Consider the following 22433-nt stretch of genomic DNA (forward strand, 5'->3'; position numbering starts at 1 on the left):
TATTCAGCAGCACCTATCTTCAAAATAAAGTAATGAATGAAAACTTCCCGTAAATGCTCTCTTTTTGACACGAAATTCGACATTTTTAAGCATAAAAATATCTATGATGTTAACACTTTCAGAAAATTTGACATATGAAGTTTTGAAGCTTGTCAATACAACAAAATAGCATACATATCAAATCGCATATATATCAACATACGTGTAACTCCATCTATTGAAAAAATCTGCATTATTAACTGGTACACCTGGTATATTTGGGAAGTGAAGACGTGGAATTAGCAAGTATAGACTGCATTGAGAAGTTTTGCCATGAAGAGAAGGATTGAGAGTGGTCTTGTAAGAGAGGAAATCTGAATGTTTGGGGCAAAAAGGGAAAGAATCTGTAAGAAGAGGAAGGTCAAGATGAGATGGGGGTAAGAAGAGATGATAACTGATTTCCCTGTAAAGCAGAATACAAGATTTATCGGCTGAAAGTGAGGTGGTGGGGATGGTTTAGTGAGCTTAAGAGTACAAAAGGTTTCATTTATTCATCCTTTCAACAGCTGTTGTGCCAGGCACTTGGAGCAGAATTATGATTTTAAAAAATCCCTTTGCCTTCTTGGAAGTTGTATAGATTAGCGAGGGAACTAGACATTAATCAAAGGAAAATCATACAAATTGATAAAATGCAACTGTGATTTGTTCTATAAAGGAGAGTATATGTTGTTATGAGAACATGTGATAGGAAAAGTTACCTACTAGGTCAAAGGAGCCTTACCTAATAAAGTGAAGATTGAACTGAAATCTGGAAGAAGAGGAGCCCTTAAGCAGGTGAAGGAAGGAGAAGAATTTCTAGTCAGAGGAAATAGTATGTGCAAAGGCCTTGTGGTGAGGAGGAGGAGTTGAAGAAAGGCATGCATAGCTGGTATGCATAGAGCAAGAGAAAACATGGGTTATGATGAGGCTAGGGAGATAGATGGAACCCAACTATAGGGCCTTGTAGGCCACATTAGGGTGAAAAGTTTGTAGGAATGAAACTGAGGGAGGGGCAGAAGGATAGAAGTTTGAAAACCAAAAATACGAGATTTATAATTAGACTTGAGTTTGAATTCTTAGAAAACTTTTGGCAAGTAAGCCACAATTCAAAAATGAAATATTACTATCTATTCAATGTACCTCATAGAGTTGAGAATTAAACTCTTAAGTGAGATCATGTGTGTGAAATTTCTTTTAAATTATAGTAACTTTTATTATTTGATAGTCCCTTTTTTCTCTCAGCTGAGGAGAGGGGCTTAAGTATTCTGAAACTTAACAAAGAGGATGTGATCAGTTCCATAGACATTTATTGAGCACTTCACTGTGGGTGAGGCATTGAACTAGTCACCCTAAGTATCTGTACATATAAAAGGCTAATATGCTAAGGGTCCCTCCAACCGTCTGACTGGTTGCTGTGATGCACACTGACCACCAGGGGGCAGACGCTCAACGCAGGAGCTGCCGTGATGTGTACTGGCCATTTACAAAGAAACGGCACCATGGACCTGGCACCGACAGAGCAACACTTGGCTTCCCCCAAGTGGGACACAGGCCCCACCACCACCCCAGAGCAACAGCCCACCAAATCGCAACCAGTGCTGCTGAGACCCCGTGGTGCAAAATGTGGCCCACAGCCCAGCCCAGCCTCAAACGCTGTGGGCACTGGATAATGACGTCATGTAGCAATGCCCAGCTTCCTCTCCCTAGCAACTAGCCTCCTTGGGGTTTCTGCAGCCTAGGAACACGTCTTGCTTTATAGCCAGGTGCAAACATTTTACACTTTAACCAAATATCCGTGAAGTGTTTTCCCATGTCTGATTTCATTTGACCTTCACAGAAGTCCTGGAGTAGGTAGATAGGAGATTCGGTAGAATCCTGTTTCTTTCATTAGCCGGAAAACGGAGATTTAGAAAGTTTAGAAACTTGACCTGACTGAAAAAAAGTAAGAAATGGTAGACCTTGAAAATGACTTCAGGTTTTCTCACTGTGCAGAATATAGTCAAACACTGCTGCAGTTAAATATTTTACCCTTTGGCCCTGACCGGTTGGGCTCAGTGGATAGAGTGTCAGCCTGTGGACTGAAGGGTCCCAGGTTCGATTCCGGTTAAGGGCATGTACCTTGGTTGCGGGCATATCCCCAGTAGGGAGTGTGCATGAGGCAGCTGATTGATGTTTCTAACTCTCCCTCTCCCTTCCTCTCTGTAAAAAATCAATAAAATATATTTAAAAAATATATTTTACCCTTTGTTCTCCCTGCATGATCTACAATAATAATCTGCTCTGTGTTGATATTTACTGCTGTATTGCTAACAATTACCTGAAAGAGAAGTTGGGTGCTTCACTGGGCTGGAAAAAGTTTAGCTAAATCAGAAAGCAGGCCTAATTAAACAAGTTTATTCTATATATACTAGAGGCCCGATGCACGAAATTCATGCAAAGGGCTTGGCCCTCACAGCCGTGGCAGCTTGCCTTGGCCCTCGCAGCCCCGGCTTCATCCAGAAGGTCGTCCGGCTGTCCAGTCTAATTAGCATATTATGCTTTTATTATCTATAATATCTATAATAATAAAAGCGTGATATGCTAATTAGACCAGACATCCTTCCCGATGAAGCTGGGGCTGCGAGGGAAGTCCGGGTCCTGGGTGCTGGAGGGAAGCCGGTGCTAGCAGCCAGGTGGAAGGAAGGCCTACTCTTGCATGAATTTCGTGCATTGGGCCTCTAGTTATAGATAAAAGACTAAGTTGACTCGTGTCTGTGTGTATGCGCGATACATATAAAGCTCTCAGTGGCGCCAATCTCATGCTTGTGTTTCGATCTGTCATTGTTGATTGTGAATTGGGTTGATACTTCTATTATAGAGAAAGGGCAAATAGCGATATTAAAATATTTCTTCTAATTAAGTTCCTTTCAATGTGCACGAATCCATGCACCAGGCCACTAGTATAAATAGTAAGAAATAGGCCTTGCCCTCAAGAAACTAAGAGCCAAAATATAGCCATGTGTATAACTAAATATACAAGGTACAGTTTGGTAATTTCTAAGATAGAGGTACAAAATAAAATGGGGTTTAGAAATGGAGTGTTTGATTCCAACTGAGAGACAGGAAAGGCCTCAGCTGGGAGAGGAAGAGGAAGGAAGTCAAGGTGGAGTCGGGTTTTTCATTATGGTGTCATTAGTTGGGATAGGAAATGGAAACAAAGAATGACAGCTTCTGGGGAGATAATGATTTTGGTTTTGGACATGTTAAATTTGTGGTGCTGGCAGTCTATCCATGTGTTACAGTTGGAAACATGACTTGGGAGGTCAGGGTTAAAGGTGTGGATCTGTTGGGTGGAGGAATGGTGGCAGTATAAATATTTACTCAGTATTGGCATCATAATATACTGCGTTTCACAGACTACAAGATGCCAGAGATTGTAAGACTCATCATTATTTTAGGTACCATTGAGGAAAAAAAAATGTTATCGATTTGGATATGACACATCATTGTTTTTAAATTTTATTATTTATTTATTTATTTATTTATAATCCTCACCTGAGGAATGCTTTTATTGATTTTAGAGAGAATGGAGGGGGGGGGGGAGAGAAACATTGATGTGAGAGAGAAACATTAGTTGCCTCCCCTTTGTGGCTGATGTGGGGATTGAACCTGTAATCTGGGGCCTGACTGGGAATCAAACCCTTGACCTTTCTGTGTATAGGATTATGCTCCAACCAATTGAATGACATCAGCCAGGGTGACACATCATTGTTTTTAAGACACATTTTGACTTCAGAGTTCTTAAAATATGAGAAAATGTCTCATCATCTTAGAATCAGTGAAATACTGAGGTTAACATTTAGTAAGTCTACTCTTTGCCAAACACTCTGCTAATTAGCAAGTAAGGATTAATAATTCTCAAAATAACCTTGTTTATTATATATTCTCATTTTACATATTAGGTCACTGGGTCCATAGAAGTTAGTATGTTTATGTACTGTAAAGCTGCATTTAGAATTTTCTGGCTTATTATAAACTATAAACTACAAAATTAATAATATCCGATAGTGCTTTGGAGCATGAAAGAAGTCTTATTTTAAAATAGTACTTAGGGAAGATGACTTTGTGCAATGTTGGTTGTGAATCAGTTTCCCTATAGCTGTGGTTTCTGTTTGTTTAGTATGTATTCAGGGGCAATATTATAGCAGGTGTTTTATAGGCTGGAGAGTTCATTATGGCTCTAGTTTAATAGTGTTTACAACCTAAATTCCTTTTTTTTTCCTTGCGAGGACATGTGGTATAATGGAAAAATCCAGGATTTTGGATTCAAGAGAACTCTGTTTTGAGTCTCACTAGGTAATGACTAAAATTTTATCTCTAAGGCTCTTAATTTCATTCAGAATCATATTCTGTCAAGTGGGAAGATAATACTGCCAGTTTCACTGAATTGAAGTGAGAGTCCAACTGGTAGTAGATATGAATGTATTCTGCAGACAAATGCAGAGTGGTAGGTACAATGTTCTGAAAAGTTTAGATGCTGGAAACAACTTATGAAGCCTGGCCTAAGGTATAAAACATGCCTGGGAATTAATTGAAATACAGCCACCTTTCTTGTAAATTGAGAAAGGTAATCATTACATTGGGACTTTCAACTCGAGATAAAATTGTAGACTTTTCTACTTGGTTAGGTCTGGCAAGGTGCTGGTCTGCTGGCCTTAGATAAATGATACTTGAAGATCTTAACTTTTAGTCTTGAATACATCTAGTTAGAAGAACTATAATGTTGGTACATGCATTTAGTACATATATTAGTTTTTGTTGTGGATTCAACAGGAGTTTATTCAAGAGACAAAGGTCCTGTGCTCTAAGTGAAATTAGCCTAATGTGCCTTACTGTTTTCAGCTGAAGCACAATACAGCCTTTGTGAACACTTGTTAAGGCTCACAGATGTGGTCCATCCTGCAACTGGTTTGTACTCTAACAGGGAAGTCAGATATAAGAGGAGGTAATTATGATATAGAACAGAATATGATAAGCATCAGAAGAACAAGTAAAATAGAACAGATCCCATCTGGATGATAAGGGAGAGTTTTTTGGTGACAATTATTCTCATTTACAAGAGGAATATATACATGCTTTAGACCAGGGGTGGGCAAACTTTTTGACTCGAGGGCCACAATGGGTTCTTAAACTGGACCGGAGGGCCGGAACAAAAGCATGGATGGAGTGTTTGGTGAACTAATATAAATTCAAAGTAAACATCATTACATAAAAGGGTACGGTCTTTTTTTTTTTTTTTTAGTTTTGTTCATTTCAAACGGGCCGTAGTTTGCCCACGGCTGCTTTAGACAGTTTGGAAAATACATCAAGAGAAAAATAAAAATTATAATTACACTGGTCTTTTCTTCTCTATTGTGTGTGTCTGTGTATTAACTTTTTTCTTTTACATAAAATTGCATCATATTTTGTATACAGTTTTTCCTGATTTATTTTTCTTAGTGGAATGTTATAGAGTTTGACAAGGCCTCTCTGAGATTATATCTTTAGTTTTTGGAAACTGGAAAGGATCTTTTACAAACCTTTAACAAGCTAAACCTCTAGTAAGCTAAAAGGTGCCAATATAATGACTCATTTGAAATTATGATAGCAATTTATAAACTTTTTGAAAAGATATATTAAAAAATTAAACAAAATAGACAAGGAATGGAATGTGTTAATTACTGCATCAATAATTTTAATCTGGTGCTCGTTTTGGCAGCACATACACTAAAATTAGAATGATACACAGAAGATTAGCATGGCCCCTGTGCAAGGATGACACAAATTCGTGAAGCGTTTCATATTTTTAAATCATATGATTATATCAATAGAGGCAGAAAAAGCATTCGACAAAATCCAACACCCATTTTTTTCTTTTTTAATCCTTATTGTTGAAAGTATTATGAATGCCCTCTTTTCCCCCCATTGGCCCTCTCCATCCCAGTACCACCCCTCCCCCAATACCCATTTTTGATAAAAACTCTCAGTAAAGTGGGAATAGAGGGGTCACATCTCAACATAATAAAGGCCATATATGACACACCTTATAACCAACATCATACTCAATGGGCAAAAACTGAAACCATTTCCCCTAAGAACAGGAACAAGACCGTTTTCACCACTTTTATTCAACATAGTACTGGAATTCCTAGCCACAGCGATCAGACAAGAAGAAGAAATAAAAGGCATCCAAATTAGAAAGGAGGATGTAAAATTGTCATTATTTGCAAATGACATGATATTGTACATAGAAAAACCCTAAAGACTCCACCAAAATACTACTAGATTTAATAAATGAATTCGGCAATGTAGCAGGATACAAAATTAAAACCCAGAAATTGATTTCATTTTTATACACCAATATGAACTCTTAGAAAGAGAAACTAAAAAAAAAAAAAAAAAAAAATCCCATTTACCATGGTAACAAAAAAAAATTAAGATACTTTGAAATAAACTTAACCAAGGAGGTAAAAAAACCTGTACTTGGATAACTACAGAACATTGAAAAAAGAGATAGAAGAAGGTAAAAGCAAGTGGAAAGAATATACCATGTTCATGGATTGGGAGAATTAATATTAAAATGTCCATACTACTCAAATTAATCTATAGATTCAATGCAATTCCTATCAAAATACTAATGCATATTTTACATATCAAGAACAAATACTGCGCCGAAACCGGTTTGGCTCAGTGGATAGAGCGTCGGCCTGCGGACTGAGAGGTCCCAGGTTCGATTCCGGTCGGGGGCATGTACCTGGGTTGCGGGCATATCCCCAGTGGGGGATGTGCAGGAGGCAGCTGATCGATGGTTCTCTCTCATCGATGTTTCTGGCTCTCTATCTCTCTCCCTTCCTCTCTGTAAAAAATCAATAAAATATATATTTAATAAAAAAAAAAAAAAAAAGAACAAATACTGCAAATATTTATATGGAACTAAAAAAAGACCCCGAATAGCTACATTTTGAGAAAGAAGAACAAAGTTGGAGGGATCACAAAGTCAGATATCAAGCTGTACTGCAAAGCCATTGTCATCAAAACAGCCTAATACTGGCACAAGAACAGGCATATAGGTCAATGGAACAGAACTCAGAAATCGACTCAATCCGTTATGCTCAATTAATATTTGACAGAGGAGGCAAGAGCATACAATGGAGTAAAGACAGTCTTCTTCAATAAATGGTGTTGGAATAATTGGACAGGTACATGTAAAAAATGAACTAGACCACCAACTTACATCATACACAAGAATAAACTCAAAATGGACAAAAGACTTCAATGTAAGTTGTGAAACCATAAAAATCCTAGAAGAAAATGTAGGCAGCAAAATATCAGACATCTTAAGAGCAGAATTTTCACCAGTACATCGCCTAGGACAGTGGTCGGCAAACTGTGGCCCCTTGAGTGTGGCTCTTCCACAAAATACCATGTGTGGGCACGCATGTACAGTGCGATTGAGACTTTGTGGCCACACTCAAGGGGCCCAAGAGCCGCATGTGGCTTGCAAGCCGCAGTTTTCCAACCACTGGCCTACGACAAGAGAAACAAAGGAAAAAAAAATAAATAAATGGGACTACATGAAAATAAAAGGCTTCTGCACAGTAAAAGAAACCAGCATCAAAATGAAAAGGGAATACACTGTATGGTAGAACATATTTGCCAATGATACATCTGATAAGGGGTTAATGTCCAAAATATATAAAGCACTCATACAACTCAAACAAAAGGAAGACAACCAACCCAGTTAAAAAATGGGCAGAAGACCTGAATAGATACTTCTCCAAAGAGGACATACAAATGGCCAAGAAAAATATGAAAAAACTAGTGACCTGGTGCACGAAATTCATGCACATTAAAAGGGAATTAATTAGAGGAAATATTCTAATATTGCTATTTGCCCTTTCTCTATAATAGAAGTGTCAGAGATGAAAAAAAATTAGTATAATGTATATGAAAATCTTCCTCCTGTCAGAGTCTGGGGCACACCATGGGAATCAGAGACAAGTCCCCGCCCACCCATATGTGCCTTGAAATCGCTCGAGACCCAGACCTGGCCAGCCCCACCCCCATCAAGCCCCGCCAGTGGGGGGTTGTGGCCTCAGGTCACCTAGCCTGGCACTGGGGAGGGGGCGCAGCCTGAGGTCCCCTGGCCTGGGCCAGGGGGCACAGCCTGAGGTCCCCCATCAAGCCCCACCAGGCGGGGAGTGCAGCCTGAGGTCCCCCGGCCCGACGCCAGGGCTGAGGGTGCGATCTCAGGTCCTCCATCCCGGGCAGGGGTGTGCCTTGAGGTTCCCCGTCAAGTCCCGTGGGTGTGGGGGCACGGCCTGAGGTCCCCCATCAAGTCCCTGCTGATTGCTTGTTAAGGCTTGTTACGGGAACTTGGCCTCCGCTGTGGGTGCAGCCATCTTGACCATTATGACACAACAGTCAATTTGCATATTCCCTCTTTATTAGATAAGATGCTCAACCCCACTAATCATCAGAGAGATGCAAATTAAAATGACAGTGAAGTACCACCTCACACCTGCCAGAATGGCTATCATCAATAAACCAACAAATAAGTGCTGGCGAAGATGTGGAGAAAAAGGAATCATAGTACATTGTTGGTGGGAATGCAGACTGGTACAGCCACTGTGGAAAACAGTGTGGAGTTCCCTCAAAAATTAAAAATGGAACTGCCATTTGACCCAGCGATCCCACTTCTCGGAATATATCCTAAGAAGCCATAAAAACCAATAAGAAAGAATATGTACACCTATATGTTCATTATTTACAAAAGCTAAGATCTAGAAACAGCCCAAGTGCCCATCAGTAGATGAATGGATAAAAAACAAACAAAAAAACTGTGATAAATTTAATAGCATACTATGCAGTTGTAAAAAAAAATGTATCTCTTGCCCTTTGAGACAGCATGGAGGAATCTGGAGAGTATTTTGCTAAGCAAAATAATGCAGTCAGAGAAAGACAAGTATTACATGATCTCACTTATATGTGGAATCTAATGAGCAAAATAAACTGATGAACAAAAAGATTCAGAAACATTGAAGCATGCAACAGACTGATGTATTTCAGAGGGAAGGGGTGGGGGTGGGAAGAGATTAACCAATGAATTTGAATGCATATATGCATAGCCCATGGACAGACAATAGTGTGGGGAAGACCTGGGGAGGGGAGGGGAACTGGAGTTGGGTGGAGGAGGTCAATGGGGGTAGGGGAAGGGGATGGGGACATCTGTAATCCTTTCAACAATAAAGATAAATTTAAAAAAAGAAAACAAATACATCTAATCTGCTTACTGTTAAGAGATCACTGTAATGAAATAAACTACAAAAAAAATCACTGAAATGAAAGACACCAATATTTGATGTATGAGAATTGGTTGCCAAACATATCCTTGTGTGTCAGTATCTGCTGTTGGGTTGGAATGATCTAGCCACCTCTAGTGTAACTCCTATCTAGAATCATTTAAAACCTTTATTCTCCTATCAGAGTGATAACAGGTATTTTTTGCTATGATCTATAAAGGATGTTTTTATTATGTCCAGAAAACTTGCTTTCTACCTTTCTTGAGATCTAGGCCTATACTCTCTTGCAACTGAAAAAGGGAGATAAGCTATTAAAAACTACACATGCACAAACGAACATACGTGCACACACTATTGCAACTACAGAAGGGGGAGGTAAGCTATTAAAATCACTTGTGTGCCTGCCCCCCCCCCCTTCACTTTAATGATTTAAATTCTGCCTTGCAGCTAGTTTGAGATACCTTATACAAGACCAGAGAATCTTTCACCTAGTAAGTAATGCTCAATAAACATTTGATTTGATTTAATGTTTGTATGTATTAGCAATTAATAACCTGTGGGCTTCCCTGTAGGATGTTTAATGGATTTTAATAAAGACCAAGAAATAGTGCTTTATGTGTAATATGAGATTTTGCTATAATGGTTTCAGGTATTAAAAGTGAAAACATTAAGCCCTAGCTGGTTTGGCTCAGTGGATAGAGCATCAGCCTGCGCACTGAAGGGTCCTGGTCAGTTCTGGTCAAGGGCACATGCCTGGGGTTACTGGCTCATCCCCAGTGGGGGGCTTGCAGGAGGCAGCCAATCAATGATTTTCTCATCATTGATGTTTCTATCTCTCTCTCCCTTTCCCTTCCTCTCTGAAATTAATAAAAATATATTAAAAGAAGTTAAAACATTAAGCTGAGTGAATTAAAGAATGTCCTTTTGCTGTCCATGTATAATCAAGCTTGAATGAGCTCTGATAAATAGTAACCATAGAAATCTGATTGTGTATATGAAAATCTATTCCAACCGAGGTTTATTTATTTAGAAAACACTTTAAAAAATATATTTGAGCATTTGTGCATGTTCAATTATAACCTGGACTGTGTTTACTCTAGAATTAGTCATTGGTTTTGTTAGTTGAAGTTTGACGTAAGTACTTGTTTGTCTTTTGGTTTGAAAAGGAGCTTATAGGTAGTGAATTTTGTTGATTCTTACAGAAATTAATTTTTTTCAGGAGCAGGGTAGTATATTTATGTATATTTTATTAGTATTCTCTTTAAATTATAATAAATTGCTATGAAGTCAGGTAGAAGGTTAGCAGTGATATCTAAGATTTTCTCAGAAGAAAATCTGTACATGAATGAATGAATGAAATCAGGTATATTACTGGTGTGCAACTTTGGTTTTATTTATTACTCTATTCACACCACCATATTTTAAAAGAATTTATTCTATTTATTTTTCTTTGCCTTGATTCATATGGGCATAAATGGAACTCATTTTTTTTAAACAGAACTTTACATGGTTTTACTTATACATTACTGGTATTGAAAACAACCTTTATACAAAAATTTTATACAGATTAAAAAAAAATTCCTTGGCTAGGCAAAGCCTTTTAAGTGTATATACACACAAACACAGATACACACACACAAAGTATTTTACATCATTTTAAGTATACATATTTACAGATACACTATTTAAATTACTTTACAATTTACCAAAATGAGAGGTCATTAGAAAAGCAAATAAAAATATATGAAAAAAAACTAATTAATGGTTAATTTAAAAATGCTACAAAACTATTTTTAAAAACCTAGAAACATTAGCTGTTTCAGTTGCTATGGAATTGATATTAATACCATAGGAGAAAGCTGTGGACTGAAATAAGTATGGCTTTTGAATCTGGGTTTGAATTTCAGATTTTCCTGTTTAAGTCTGAAACCTTGGGCAAGTTACTTAACCTCTTTGTGTTTTCGTTAATCTGTAAAGTGGAAATTGTATACTCTACAGTAGTGTTTTTTCATACTGTAGGCATGGTTCATTAGTCCTGAAATGAGTTTAGTGGGTAACCAGCATTAGAGGGAAAATGTAGAACTGTCGCTAATAAGGGAAAGTATTATTTTGTGAGACTTTTATTTCATAGTACACATTCATACTGCACATAAATATGTATGTAAGTAGATGGGAACTTTGTTGCAATGTAAGATATACAGGGTGTCCCCAAAAATGTATATGTACTCTAGGCTGGGTTAAAAACAGTTTGAAAACATTCTGTAAAGTTGTTAGGATTAAGTGTCTAGTATAGCTACTGTTTCATAGATAATAACGGAAAGAAAAATGGCGTTGGAGAAGTCTTATTGGATATTTTCGCCTTGTTGGATTTTGTTGTGTTTATACAGATTTGGTCTTTATTCCAAGAGCTATAAAATAAAAGCTGGTTTGTTACTTTAATTTGTTATTGTGTATGGAAAGTAATTTGACATAGAAAGGTTGTTGTTTTTTTAAGTATTATTTTGGGAACTCGTATAAATAGGTGAGAGTGTAAGTTTATGTGAAACTTGGAGTACAATTGGGCAGTAGTACCTAGTAAAGTTGAAGATAAGTATCCCCTACAGCCTAGTGATTGCAATTCTTGTGCTTGGTCAAAGGAGACATGCAGGAGGATGTTCACTGAAGCATTGTTTGTAATTGCAAGAATTTGGAAACAACTTAAAAGTCCCATGGTAGAAATTTGGATAAATAAACCATAATGTGTTCATCAAATGGAATGCTAAACTAAACTAAGTTAAATGAATAAACTAAGTTTCATTTATCAATAATGATAAATCTCAAATCAAAATGGGAAGAAAAGCAAGTTGCAGACAGATATAGTATGATACATTAGAAACATGCAAAAGCAGTATGTATATTGTTTATGGATATAAGCATATGTAGTAAAAATAAAAATTTAGACCGGAATGATATATATTAATGTCAGGATAATGGATACTAAAAAGGAAGTAAGGGAGGGAATGGGATTAAGTAGGGATTGCAGTTGTATTTGTAATATGTTATTAAATTTTGAAAAAATAATGTAACAGATATGGCACAATGTTTAGATCTGGACAGTCTGATACAGATTAAATACTCAATGGTATCTGTTAAAAACAGCACATTGTGCCCTAACTGGTTTGGCTCAGTGGATAGAGTGTCGGCCTGCGGACTGAGGGGTCCCAGGTTCGATTCCGGTTGGGGGCATGTGCCTTGGTTGTGGGCACTTCCCCAGTAGGAGGTGTGGGGGTGTGCAGGAGGCAGCTGATCGATGTTCTCTCTCATCATTGTTTCTAGCTCTCTAGCCCTCTCCCTTCCTCTCTGTAAAAAACCAATAAAATATTTAAAAACAAACAAACAAACAAACAAAAAACACAAAAAACCTCCCCAGCACATTGTTTTGGGTCTAGAGCAGTGGTTCTCAACCTTCTGGCCCTTTAAATACAGTTCCTCGTGTTGTGACCCAACCATAAAATTATTTTTGTTGCTACTTCATAACTGTAATGTTGCTACTGTTATGAATGGTAATGTAAATATCTGATATGCAGGATGGTTTTAAGCGACCCCTGTGAAAGAGTCATTCAACTGCCAAAGGGGTCGCGACCCACAGGTTGAGAACCACTGGTCTAGAGAAAAATAGACTAAAAATATATGCATAGTAATGTTAAAAAGGTTAAGTAACATGGTAGAATTATGGAAATGCCTATCTTTTTTGATGTTTTCTAAATTTTATGCAATGAATTTATGCCACTTTCATAATAGAAAAGAAAACCATAGCACATTTATAGGAGTGGAATTGTTAGATCAAAAGCAAAGAATTCAAACTTTTAAAAAATGTTAATATGGGAGGGATGGGGCGGACAATAGGGGGATAAGGACACATATGTAATACCTTAATCAATAAATAAAGGAAAAAATGTTAATAGGCATTTCTTGAAATTTCTATGATATTTATAACCATATTTATCTCTCTTGCTTGGTTTAAAAATACTTTTTCTAATGCTTTGATAGTGACCCTTAATTTCTTATTTCACAGATATAACTAATCTTGTACTCTTTTATTTTTAGTCTTCTTATGTTTTTTGATCTTTGGCAGAACTGTTAGAGCAGAAATTTGTTGGATTCTAATTTTTAAAAAAATCACTTAATGATTTTTGGTATTACTGTATCTTAGTGATAAGAAGTTATGTTTTAGTGACATAGAAACTTAGATTTGTAACCTTGGAGAAGTTACTTAATCTGTGCCTCTATTTTCCCATTTATAAAATGGAGATAATATTAGTACATACCTAATCAGGCTATTGCAGAGAATAAATGACAAAATACATGTGAAGTACTTAAAAGAATATTTTGCCAATAGTACAGTCAGTACATTTTTTATTAATTATTATTTTTTCCTATAGCAAAGTTTAGCTGTTTTATATGACAGCTTCTGTTTAAACAAATATATATTTAAATACATAAAAAACATAATTGAGATATTATACATACTTTCCTTTCTTTAAAATATTTTTATTGATTTCAGAGAGGAAGAGGGAGAGATAGAAACATCAATGATGATAAGAGAGAATCAGTGGTTGGCTGCCTCCTGCATGCCCTCTACTGGGGATCGAGCCTGCAACCCAGGCATGTGCCCTTGACCGGAATCAAAACTTGGGACCCTTCAGTCCTCAGGCTGATGCTGTTATCCATTGAGTCAAACCAGCTAGGGCTATACATGCTTTCCTTGATTTTTCACTTTATATAACTTGGACATCCTATATAATGAAAGGCTAATATGCAAATCGACCGAAGGATGGAATGACCGGTTGCTATGATGTGCACTGACCATCAGGGGGCAGACGCTCAACTCAGGAGCTGCCCCCCGGTGGTCAGTGTGCTCCCACAGGGTGAGTGCTGCTCAGCCAGAAGCCGGGCCCATGGCTGGGGAATGCAGCAGCAGTGGTGGCAGTGCTAAAGATGTCTGACTGCCGGCTTAAGCCCACTCAGGGAGCGAGCCTAAGCCAGCAGTCAGACATCCCCCAAGGGCTCCTGGACTGTGAGAGGGCACAGGCCGGGCTGAGGGGACCCCCCCTTCCCCCAGTGCACAAATTTTGTGCACTGGGCCTCTAGTCTTTTTATATCAAAGATAGATCTATATCATTGTTTTAAATGTTGAGATAATATTCCATTATATGTAACATGATTTTACTAAAACATTTCCTTATTAATGGGTATAATTTAGGATATTTCTATTTTTTTAAAATATATTTTATTGATTTTCCACAGAGAGGGAGGGAGAGGGATAGAGAGTCAGAAACATTGATGAGAGAGAAGCATCGATCAGCTGCCTCCTGCACACCCCCCACTGGGGATGTTGCCCGCAACCAAGGCACATGCCCTTGACCAGAATCGAACCCGGGACTCTTCAGTCCCCAGGCCAGCGCTCCATCCAGTGAGCCAAACCGGCCAGGGTAGGATATTTCTAATTTTTGATATTATAAATGTAATTGTGATGAATAACCCTTGTGGTTAGAATTCTTCCTTATGGTACATTCTCAAAAATTTTGTTAGTGTGAAGAGCACCATGAGTTCCAGAACTTCCTAGAAAACTCACTTGGGACTGTGCCCCAGGATGAACTACTGTTCTAGCCACAGAAGCCATGCATTTACATTGTGTTATGCCTTTGCTTCTGCTCTTTCCTTACTTGTATTTCCTTCTATTCTCATTTTCCACCTGAAGAATGCCTACTTCTTTGTGATCCTGTTTAAATTTACCTCCCCTTCCACAACCTAAACCACACCAAATTTAAAAAAAAATCACATTTGAAAACCATAATCTTTTATTCTTTAGCTTTCTTACAGTATCTGTTCTTGCTTTCATTTATTATTCACTCAGCAGGTATTTGTTAATGCCTTTTATGTTCCAGGTACTACAGAGTGCCAGATAAGTAGTAGATAAAACATAGTTTCTGCTCTCATGGAAGTCACAGACTAGTGGGAGAAAAGACAACAAACAGTTGACCAAAAATAAATATGTAAATATAAATTTGTCATAAGTATTATAAAGAAAGAGAACTGGATTAATCTGAATAAAGACTAATGTTTGAGTTTCTCTGAATTAATGGGCCTTTGTACAGAGAACATCCTATATAATAAAAGTGTAATATGCTAATTAGACCAGACATCTTTCCGGGTGTCCTTCCAGATGAAGCCGGGGCTGCGAGGGCTGAGGCAGAGGCAGCTGCCGCCGCATGCAGGGGCCAAGGCAGAAGCGGCCGCCACGGCGGAGGGGGCCAAGCCCCTTGCACGAATTTTGTGCATTGGGCCTCTAGTAAATTTATAAAGCCTGGATAAAACATAAACAAGCTTTAATGCTGCTTCTTAAGATTGAATAAAGGAAGAAAGGGATGATTCCTTTATTAAATATGAAAATTGAAGGTTATATATTTTTTGTTATATGACATCATAGAAGCATGGATAGAATTCTTCTAATAGCCTTTGAGTCCTCAAAGAACCTGAGTTCTTCAACCACCAGTTCCATTTTCTCAAGCTGTCCCAGAAAAATGGCCATTGGTTCTTTTGCTTTATGTGGCTAACTAGATGTCCTGACTATTTAATATGTCCAGGCATGCTGGGATTGGGAACAAATAATCCATTGATCCTTGAAAAACATAAAAGTAAAAAGCCAATCACGTGTTTCTATTTTAGATAGAGCATTGGCATCTGAACTCAAAACCGCTTTATTTTAATTAGATTATATCAACCAATTATATATAGATAAGGCCTATAGATTTCTAATTATGTTAGTCTGGTTACCAAAGTTTTTTTTTTTTTTTAATATATTTTATTGATTTTTCACAGAGAGGAAGGGAGAGAGATAGAAAGTTAGAAACATCGATGAGAGAGAAACATCGATCAGCTGCCTCCTGCACATCTCCCACTGGAGATGTGCCCGCAACCAAGGTACATGCCCTTGACCGGAATCGAACCTGGGACCTTTCAGTCCGCAGGCCGACGCTCTATCCACTGAGCCAAACCGGTTTCGGCGTGGTTACCAAAGTTTTGTTGCAAAGAGTTATTTGTGATATTTGTTTGAGGCTTTGTTAATAGGTTCCAAGAAAGGAATTGTCTCAGGGGCCGCTTATCAAGATTATATTCAAGGAATTTTGAAGAATTAACCTGATGAATAAAACAATGAATTCTGTCCTTAAAGAGATTTTGATCATTATGGGAGTTAAGATTTTGATAGGAATAACTGCTATGGAGAGATAGAAAGCAAGAAGAGCACGAGGTGCATATAAACTGCCTTGGGAATTGTGAGCAGGGAGACAGTATTTTTGACAGCATTTGTTTGGAAAAAGATCAGGGAAAGTTGAGTAGGAGAGATAATATTCGTGGTTGGTGTTGAAAAATGAGGAATACTTTGAACATGTGGAAATGAAGTGTATTGAGAATATCCTATTATGGACAGGAGTCAATATTCATGTATTTTTTTTGCATAATCTACCTTTTTGCCATTTTGGTAACTATTAATAATCATCATCATAATAGCTAACATTTATTAACTGCCTATTATGTGCCAGAATCTGTTCTAAGTGTTTTATATTTATTACCTTTGTCCTCACATCATGATCATCTCTGTGTTTGTTTTCTTTTTTTAAAATTAATCCTTACCTGAGGGTATGCTTTTATTGATTTTAAGTCTAGAGAGAGAAGGGGGGGGGAGAGAGAGAGAGAGAGAGAGAGAGAGAGAGAGAGAGAGAGACAGAGAGAGACAGAGAGAGACAGAGACATTGATTGGGTGCCTCCTGAAGAGGTCCCAACCAGGGCTGGGGATCGAGCCTGCCCTTGACCGGAATCGAATCCGGGACCCCCCCTTCAGTCCGTGGGCTGAAGCTCGATTCACTGAGCCAAACCAGCTAGGGCTTCCTTTGTTTTTAAAAAAGGTAAGTCATCTTTTTCTTAAGAACCAGATTTCATTTTCCCTCATAAAAATGAAGAGCTAAAACATATGTGTAAAAAAATTTTAAAGCCTAAATGTGTGATATAAGGGAGAATGATTTATATCACACTTAAAACATGATGAGATTTTAGGAAATCATTAAAAATGATCTACCTTTTTGCCATTTTGATAACAATATTAATAACCATCATCCTTAATGATTATTAAAATGATAGTTATAAAGACTGAATAAACATTGGAAAATAGTTGCTGTTACTTTGAGAGGAAAATGATTTTTCATGGTCTATTTTCTTCTTAAATTGAGTGTTTAACTTTTATAGTTACTCATAATGGAGGGGGAAGGAATAAGGACATCTTGCTAGCCAGTCAGAACAGCTGAGTCAACTCCTGTGATCATTTAGCTAACAGATGTCACAGTTAGTGCATCTTTATGTTGAAATATTTGACAAATTAATAATTACAAGTATATATTTAAAAACATATACTATGCTAGATTAAAAACAGGGCAGTGGGATTATATATGATTCCCATCATTTAAAATGTTAACTTTTAAAGAAAAAAGGAAATGGTGGTTATTTTATGTAAGAGGTAATACACTTTAATCCTAGGTTCTGAAGCAGGAGGGTTGCAAATAAGGGAACTAGTTCCCAAAGGCTTCAGAAATTGTTTCAAGAGTAGGACAGGCTAGAACAAGGCAGGTTAGTCATTCCCTGTCCCTGAGGAACCAGGTCACTGGATGCAGAGCCAGGGTGAATAGGATTATTTCCTGTAATCTCAAGGGTGCCAGTTGTAGATTTGATTCTTCAGCAAGGTCAGAGAAACTCAAGAGCTGAAGTTATAGCTCCCCCCCCCCCCCCGAGGGTAGGCACAGTGTATCATCTCTTATTTCTACTTTAAAAAATATTATTGATTTTAGAGAGGAAGAGAGGGAGAGAGAGATAGAAACACCAATGATGCCATAGTGGCTAGGATAGTGGATAGAGCATTGGCCTGTGGACTGAAGGGTACCGGGTTCGATTCCGGCCAAGGGCACATGGCTGGATTGTGGGCTCAATCCCAGTAGGGGGCATGCAGGAGGCAGCCTATCAGTGATTCTCATCTTTGATGTTTCTATGTCTCTCTCCCTCCCTCTCTGAAATCAATAAAAATATCTTAAAACAAAAAAAGAAACATCAATGATTAGAATCATCAATTGTCTGTTTCCTGCACGCCCCCTACTGGGGGTTGAACATGCAACCCGGGCATGTGCCCTGACCGGGAATTGAACCGTGATCTTCTTGTTCATGCATGAGTTGATGTTCAACCACTGAGCAACACTGGCCTGGCTTCAATTTCTTTTAATCTATAATAATAAAAGCGTAATATGGTAATTAGACGGGACAGCCGAACAACCTTGTGGATATCATTCTGGATGTCGGGCCAAGGCAAAGGCGGTTAGGGGTGATCAGGCAGGCAGGTGAGTGGTTAGGGACAATCAGGCAGGCAGGCAGAGGGGTTAGGGGCGATCATGCAGGCAGGCAGAGGGGTTAGGGGCGATCAGGCAGGCAGGCGACTGGTGAAATCAGTTAATACTGATCGCTACCTACAACAAATAATCAATTTGAACCAAGCTTTGATCGTAAAACAACCAGAATGGGCCAGAAGACATGGCAAAGTATTTTGCTTCATGATAACACACCATCACACACTTCAAAATCAGAAGCATCGATCAGACCCTCAAACCTCGAGGGAAGCCCTAGCCGGCTTGGCTCAGTGGATAGAGCGTGGGCCTGTGGACTGCAGGGTCCCAGGTTCGATTCCGGCCAAGGGCACATGCCTGGGTTGTGGGCTCAATCCCCAGTGGGAGTGTGCAGGAGGCAGCCGATCAATGATTCTCTCTCATCATTGATGTTTCTATCTCTCTCTCCTTTTCCCTTCCTCTCTGAAACCAATAAAGAAATATAAAACAAAAACAAAAACAAAAAACCTCGAGGGAAGGTAGGGGAGGGTGGGGGTAAGGGGGAGAGATCAACCAAAGGACTTGTATGCATGCATATAAGCCTAACCAAGGGACACAGACGCCGGGTGAGGGGGTAATGGGAGGATAAGGACACATATGTAATACCTTAATCAATAAGGAAAAAAATGATTAAACAAATAAAATAAAAATAAAGACACGTTCAAAGATCTTGCCTGGGAAGTATTAACCCACCCGCCGTATTCACCAGACCTTGCTCCTTCAGATTACCACTTGTTCCAATTAATGGCACACGCACTTTCTGAGCAGCACTTCAAAACATACGAAGAAGTGGAAAATTGGGTCTCTGAATGGTTTGCCTCAAAACAAGAAAAGTTCTATTGGGACGTTACCCACAAATTACCTGAAGATGGGGGAAATGTGTAGCTAGCGGTGGACATTACTTTGAATAAAGCACTTTTGATGTTTCTCTTGAAATTATCGTGTTTTCTTTGATTACAAAATCTGTATTATTAACCAATACACCTGGTATGTGGAATCTAATGAACAAAATAAACTGTTGAACAAAATAGATCCAGAGACATAGAAGCTTAGAACAGACTGTTGAATCTCAGAGGGAAGGTGGAGGTGGGTGGGATGGTGGAAGAGATCAACCAAAGAAATTGTATGCATATATGCATACCCCATGGACTTAGACAGTAGGGTGGTGGAGGCCTGGGGTGGAGGGGTAGGGGTAGGCTATAAGGGGTCAATGGGAAAAAAATGGGGACATATGTAATACTTTCAACAATAAAGATTTTAAAAATTGACTTTAAAGAAAAATCTAGTCCTAACTTTAACAATGCTTGGCTTAATCGGTGCTCAGGAAATGTTGGTTAAATAAATTAATTTGTGACATTTTTCATGATGCCTTTTTTTTCTTTTGCAGTTAAAAGAGCCAAATTCCAGGGTTCACCAGGTAAGATCCATCTTTACTTACTATGTTCCCTCATACATTCTGTGATTTAAAAGCAATCTTTTAAAAATTAATTTTATTGTATTTACTTATTAAATTAATTAAACATACTAAATTCATTAAAACATTAATTAAAAAATCAGTATGGGGAGATGTTGGTCAAGGGGGTACGGAGTTTTAGTTAAGCAAGATGAAAAATTTCTGGAGATCTAATGTACAGCAATGTGTATATAGTTGACAAGTGTTGTATGCTTGTAATTTTCTTTCTTTTTTTTAAAAAAAATGTTTTGATTGATTTTTAGAGGGAGAGGAAGGGGAGAGAGATAGAGAGATAGAAACATCCATGAGAGAGAAACATCATCACTTGACTGCCTCCTGCATGCCCCCTACTGGGATTAAGCCTGCCTGCAACCTGTGCATGTGCCCTGACTGGGACCGAACCAGGGATATCTTGGTTCATGGGTTGACGCTCAACCACTGAGCCAGACTGGTAGGCTATACTTGTAATTTTTTAAGAGGGAAGATCTTAAGTGTTTTCAACACACATACTCCCTCTCTCACTCATTCAAAATGGTAACTTATAAGAGGTAGTGATGAATATGTTGATTTGCTTGATTGTGGTGATTATTTCACAGTGTATCTTATATCAAATAATCAGGTTGTATCCCTTAAAATATACAGTTTTAAATTGTCAATTATACCTCAGAAAAGCTGGGGGGAAAAACAATGCTGTTGTAAAACTTTAAAGAAATCAGAATCTATATATCTATCTAGCAAAAAGTTAAAGTCCCCTTACTTCTTGACCAACTCAATTATACTTCCTGAAGTAACTATTTAGAGGTTTTTATATATCATTCAGACTTTTTTTTTCTGTGTATGTGTGTGTACACTACTGGATTAGCTACACATATCTTTGTGCAACCTAGTTTTTTCCCAGCACATCATGAAAATCTTTTCTTATGTGTGTGTATATCTGGTTCTTTTTTTTAAAAAAATGTACAGAATTTTGTTGTAGATTTGTACCCTAGATACTTGATTGAATATTTAGGTTGTTTCTAATTTCTTGCTATTTTAAGAAGTAAATGTTCTTGTGCATTTATCATTGCCTGCTTTTACAAATGTAAGTGTACACTAGAGTCCAGAAATAGAATTGCTGAGCCAACAGTCTGTATTTTAGAGAAATTTGGTAGATGCTGCTACATTAATCTTCTGAAAGTTTTTGCTAGATTATACTAACCTACACAGTGTGTGACGGTTTATTTCCCCAAATCCTTATCAACATGAAATAATATGAAACTCTTTAATCTTTGTCCATCTGAAGGTAAAAATAGTATCTCCTTATTTTTATACACATTTCCTTAATTGTAAATGTCAAGTTACTCTGATTACTGCTGGGAAAGGAAAGAGCTCTGGAAATAACTAGAAAAAAATGAACATGGTTGGGAACCCAGGGAAATCTGAAAAACCAAGCAAAACCTTGAGTGCAACAGGAACTAAAGCAGGTTCTGAGCTTTCTACTCTCTCCACTGGTTTTGGATTAAGACTTTTGTTTTTTTAAGTATGAGTCTGTTCTAGCTGGCTTTCTATGCTTGCAAACAGCCCATGATGGCTTTCTCCAGTGGAGTGTGTGTGCTACTCATTCAAGCTTTATAACCTAGCTGAAGCTACCACTGTTTCTTTGTTCTCCCTACTTACAATATTTTGAGAAGGAATCATATTGGTCGCACCTTTTGGCCATCCCATAGACTGGATGCTCTTGAGTGGCATCTGCCCCTGATCTAATGAGCTACGGTGGGATATGGGGAGTGGAGTACAAAATCATATGATATGAAACATAGCTCAGTAGTCTACTGCACTGGGACACTGGATATGGATGGGAATTATATATAAAATACATAATTTTTAATGATACTGAAGAGAAAGATTTACCTTCTGCTAGAAGTGCATGACAGGGACCATTTTCTCACATCTCTAGCATTAGGTAATCATTTTAAGCCGTCTTTGCCAGTTTGATGAGTCAAAGATAACTTTCTTCCTTTTTCATTTTATAAAATTATGGTGAACTTGTTTACATGAAAAAACTCTCAATTCAGTGCCCTCATCATGGCTGATGTGAAGGTAGTAGGGTGAGAATAGAATGCGCTGTGTTAAGCAGTAGGTCAGATCTCTGAGTTTTGAAGTTCAGGCTACCTACCTTTGTTTAATACTCAACTTATATTC

At 38.0% G+C, this 22433-nt stretch overlaps 1 protein-coding gene and 1 non-coding gene across 10 annotated transcripts in view; both read left to right on the top strand.

Annotated features, from left to right (window-relative positions):
• Positions 1-22433, top strand: part of UNC13B (unc-13 homolog B) — a 159804-nt gene that overhangs the window by 16197 nt on the left and 121174 nt on the right. For all 9 annotated transcript variants that reach the window (XM_059657252.1, XM_059657259.1, XM_059657250.1 and 6 more), the window contains exon 2: positions 20187-20216. In XM_059657252.1, coding sequence (XP_059513235.1) covers positions 20187-20216 — 30 coding nt within the window. The remainder of the gene's footprint in view (positions 1-20186; positions 20217-22433) is intronic.
• On the top strand, positions 5740-5844 carry LOC132212844 (U6 spliceosomal RNA). The gene has a single exon (XR_009447791.1). It is a non-coding gene; the product is annotated as a U6 spliceosomal RNA (small nuclear RNA).

Source organism: Myotis daubentonii, chromosome 11, assembly GCF_963259705.1.
Source record: "Myotis daubentonii chromosome 11, mMyoDau2.1, whole genome shotgun sequence".
Classification (NCBI taxonomy): Eukaryota; Metazoa; Chordata; class Mammalia; order Chiroptera; family Vespertilionidae; genus Myotis; species Myotis daubentonii.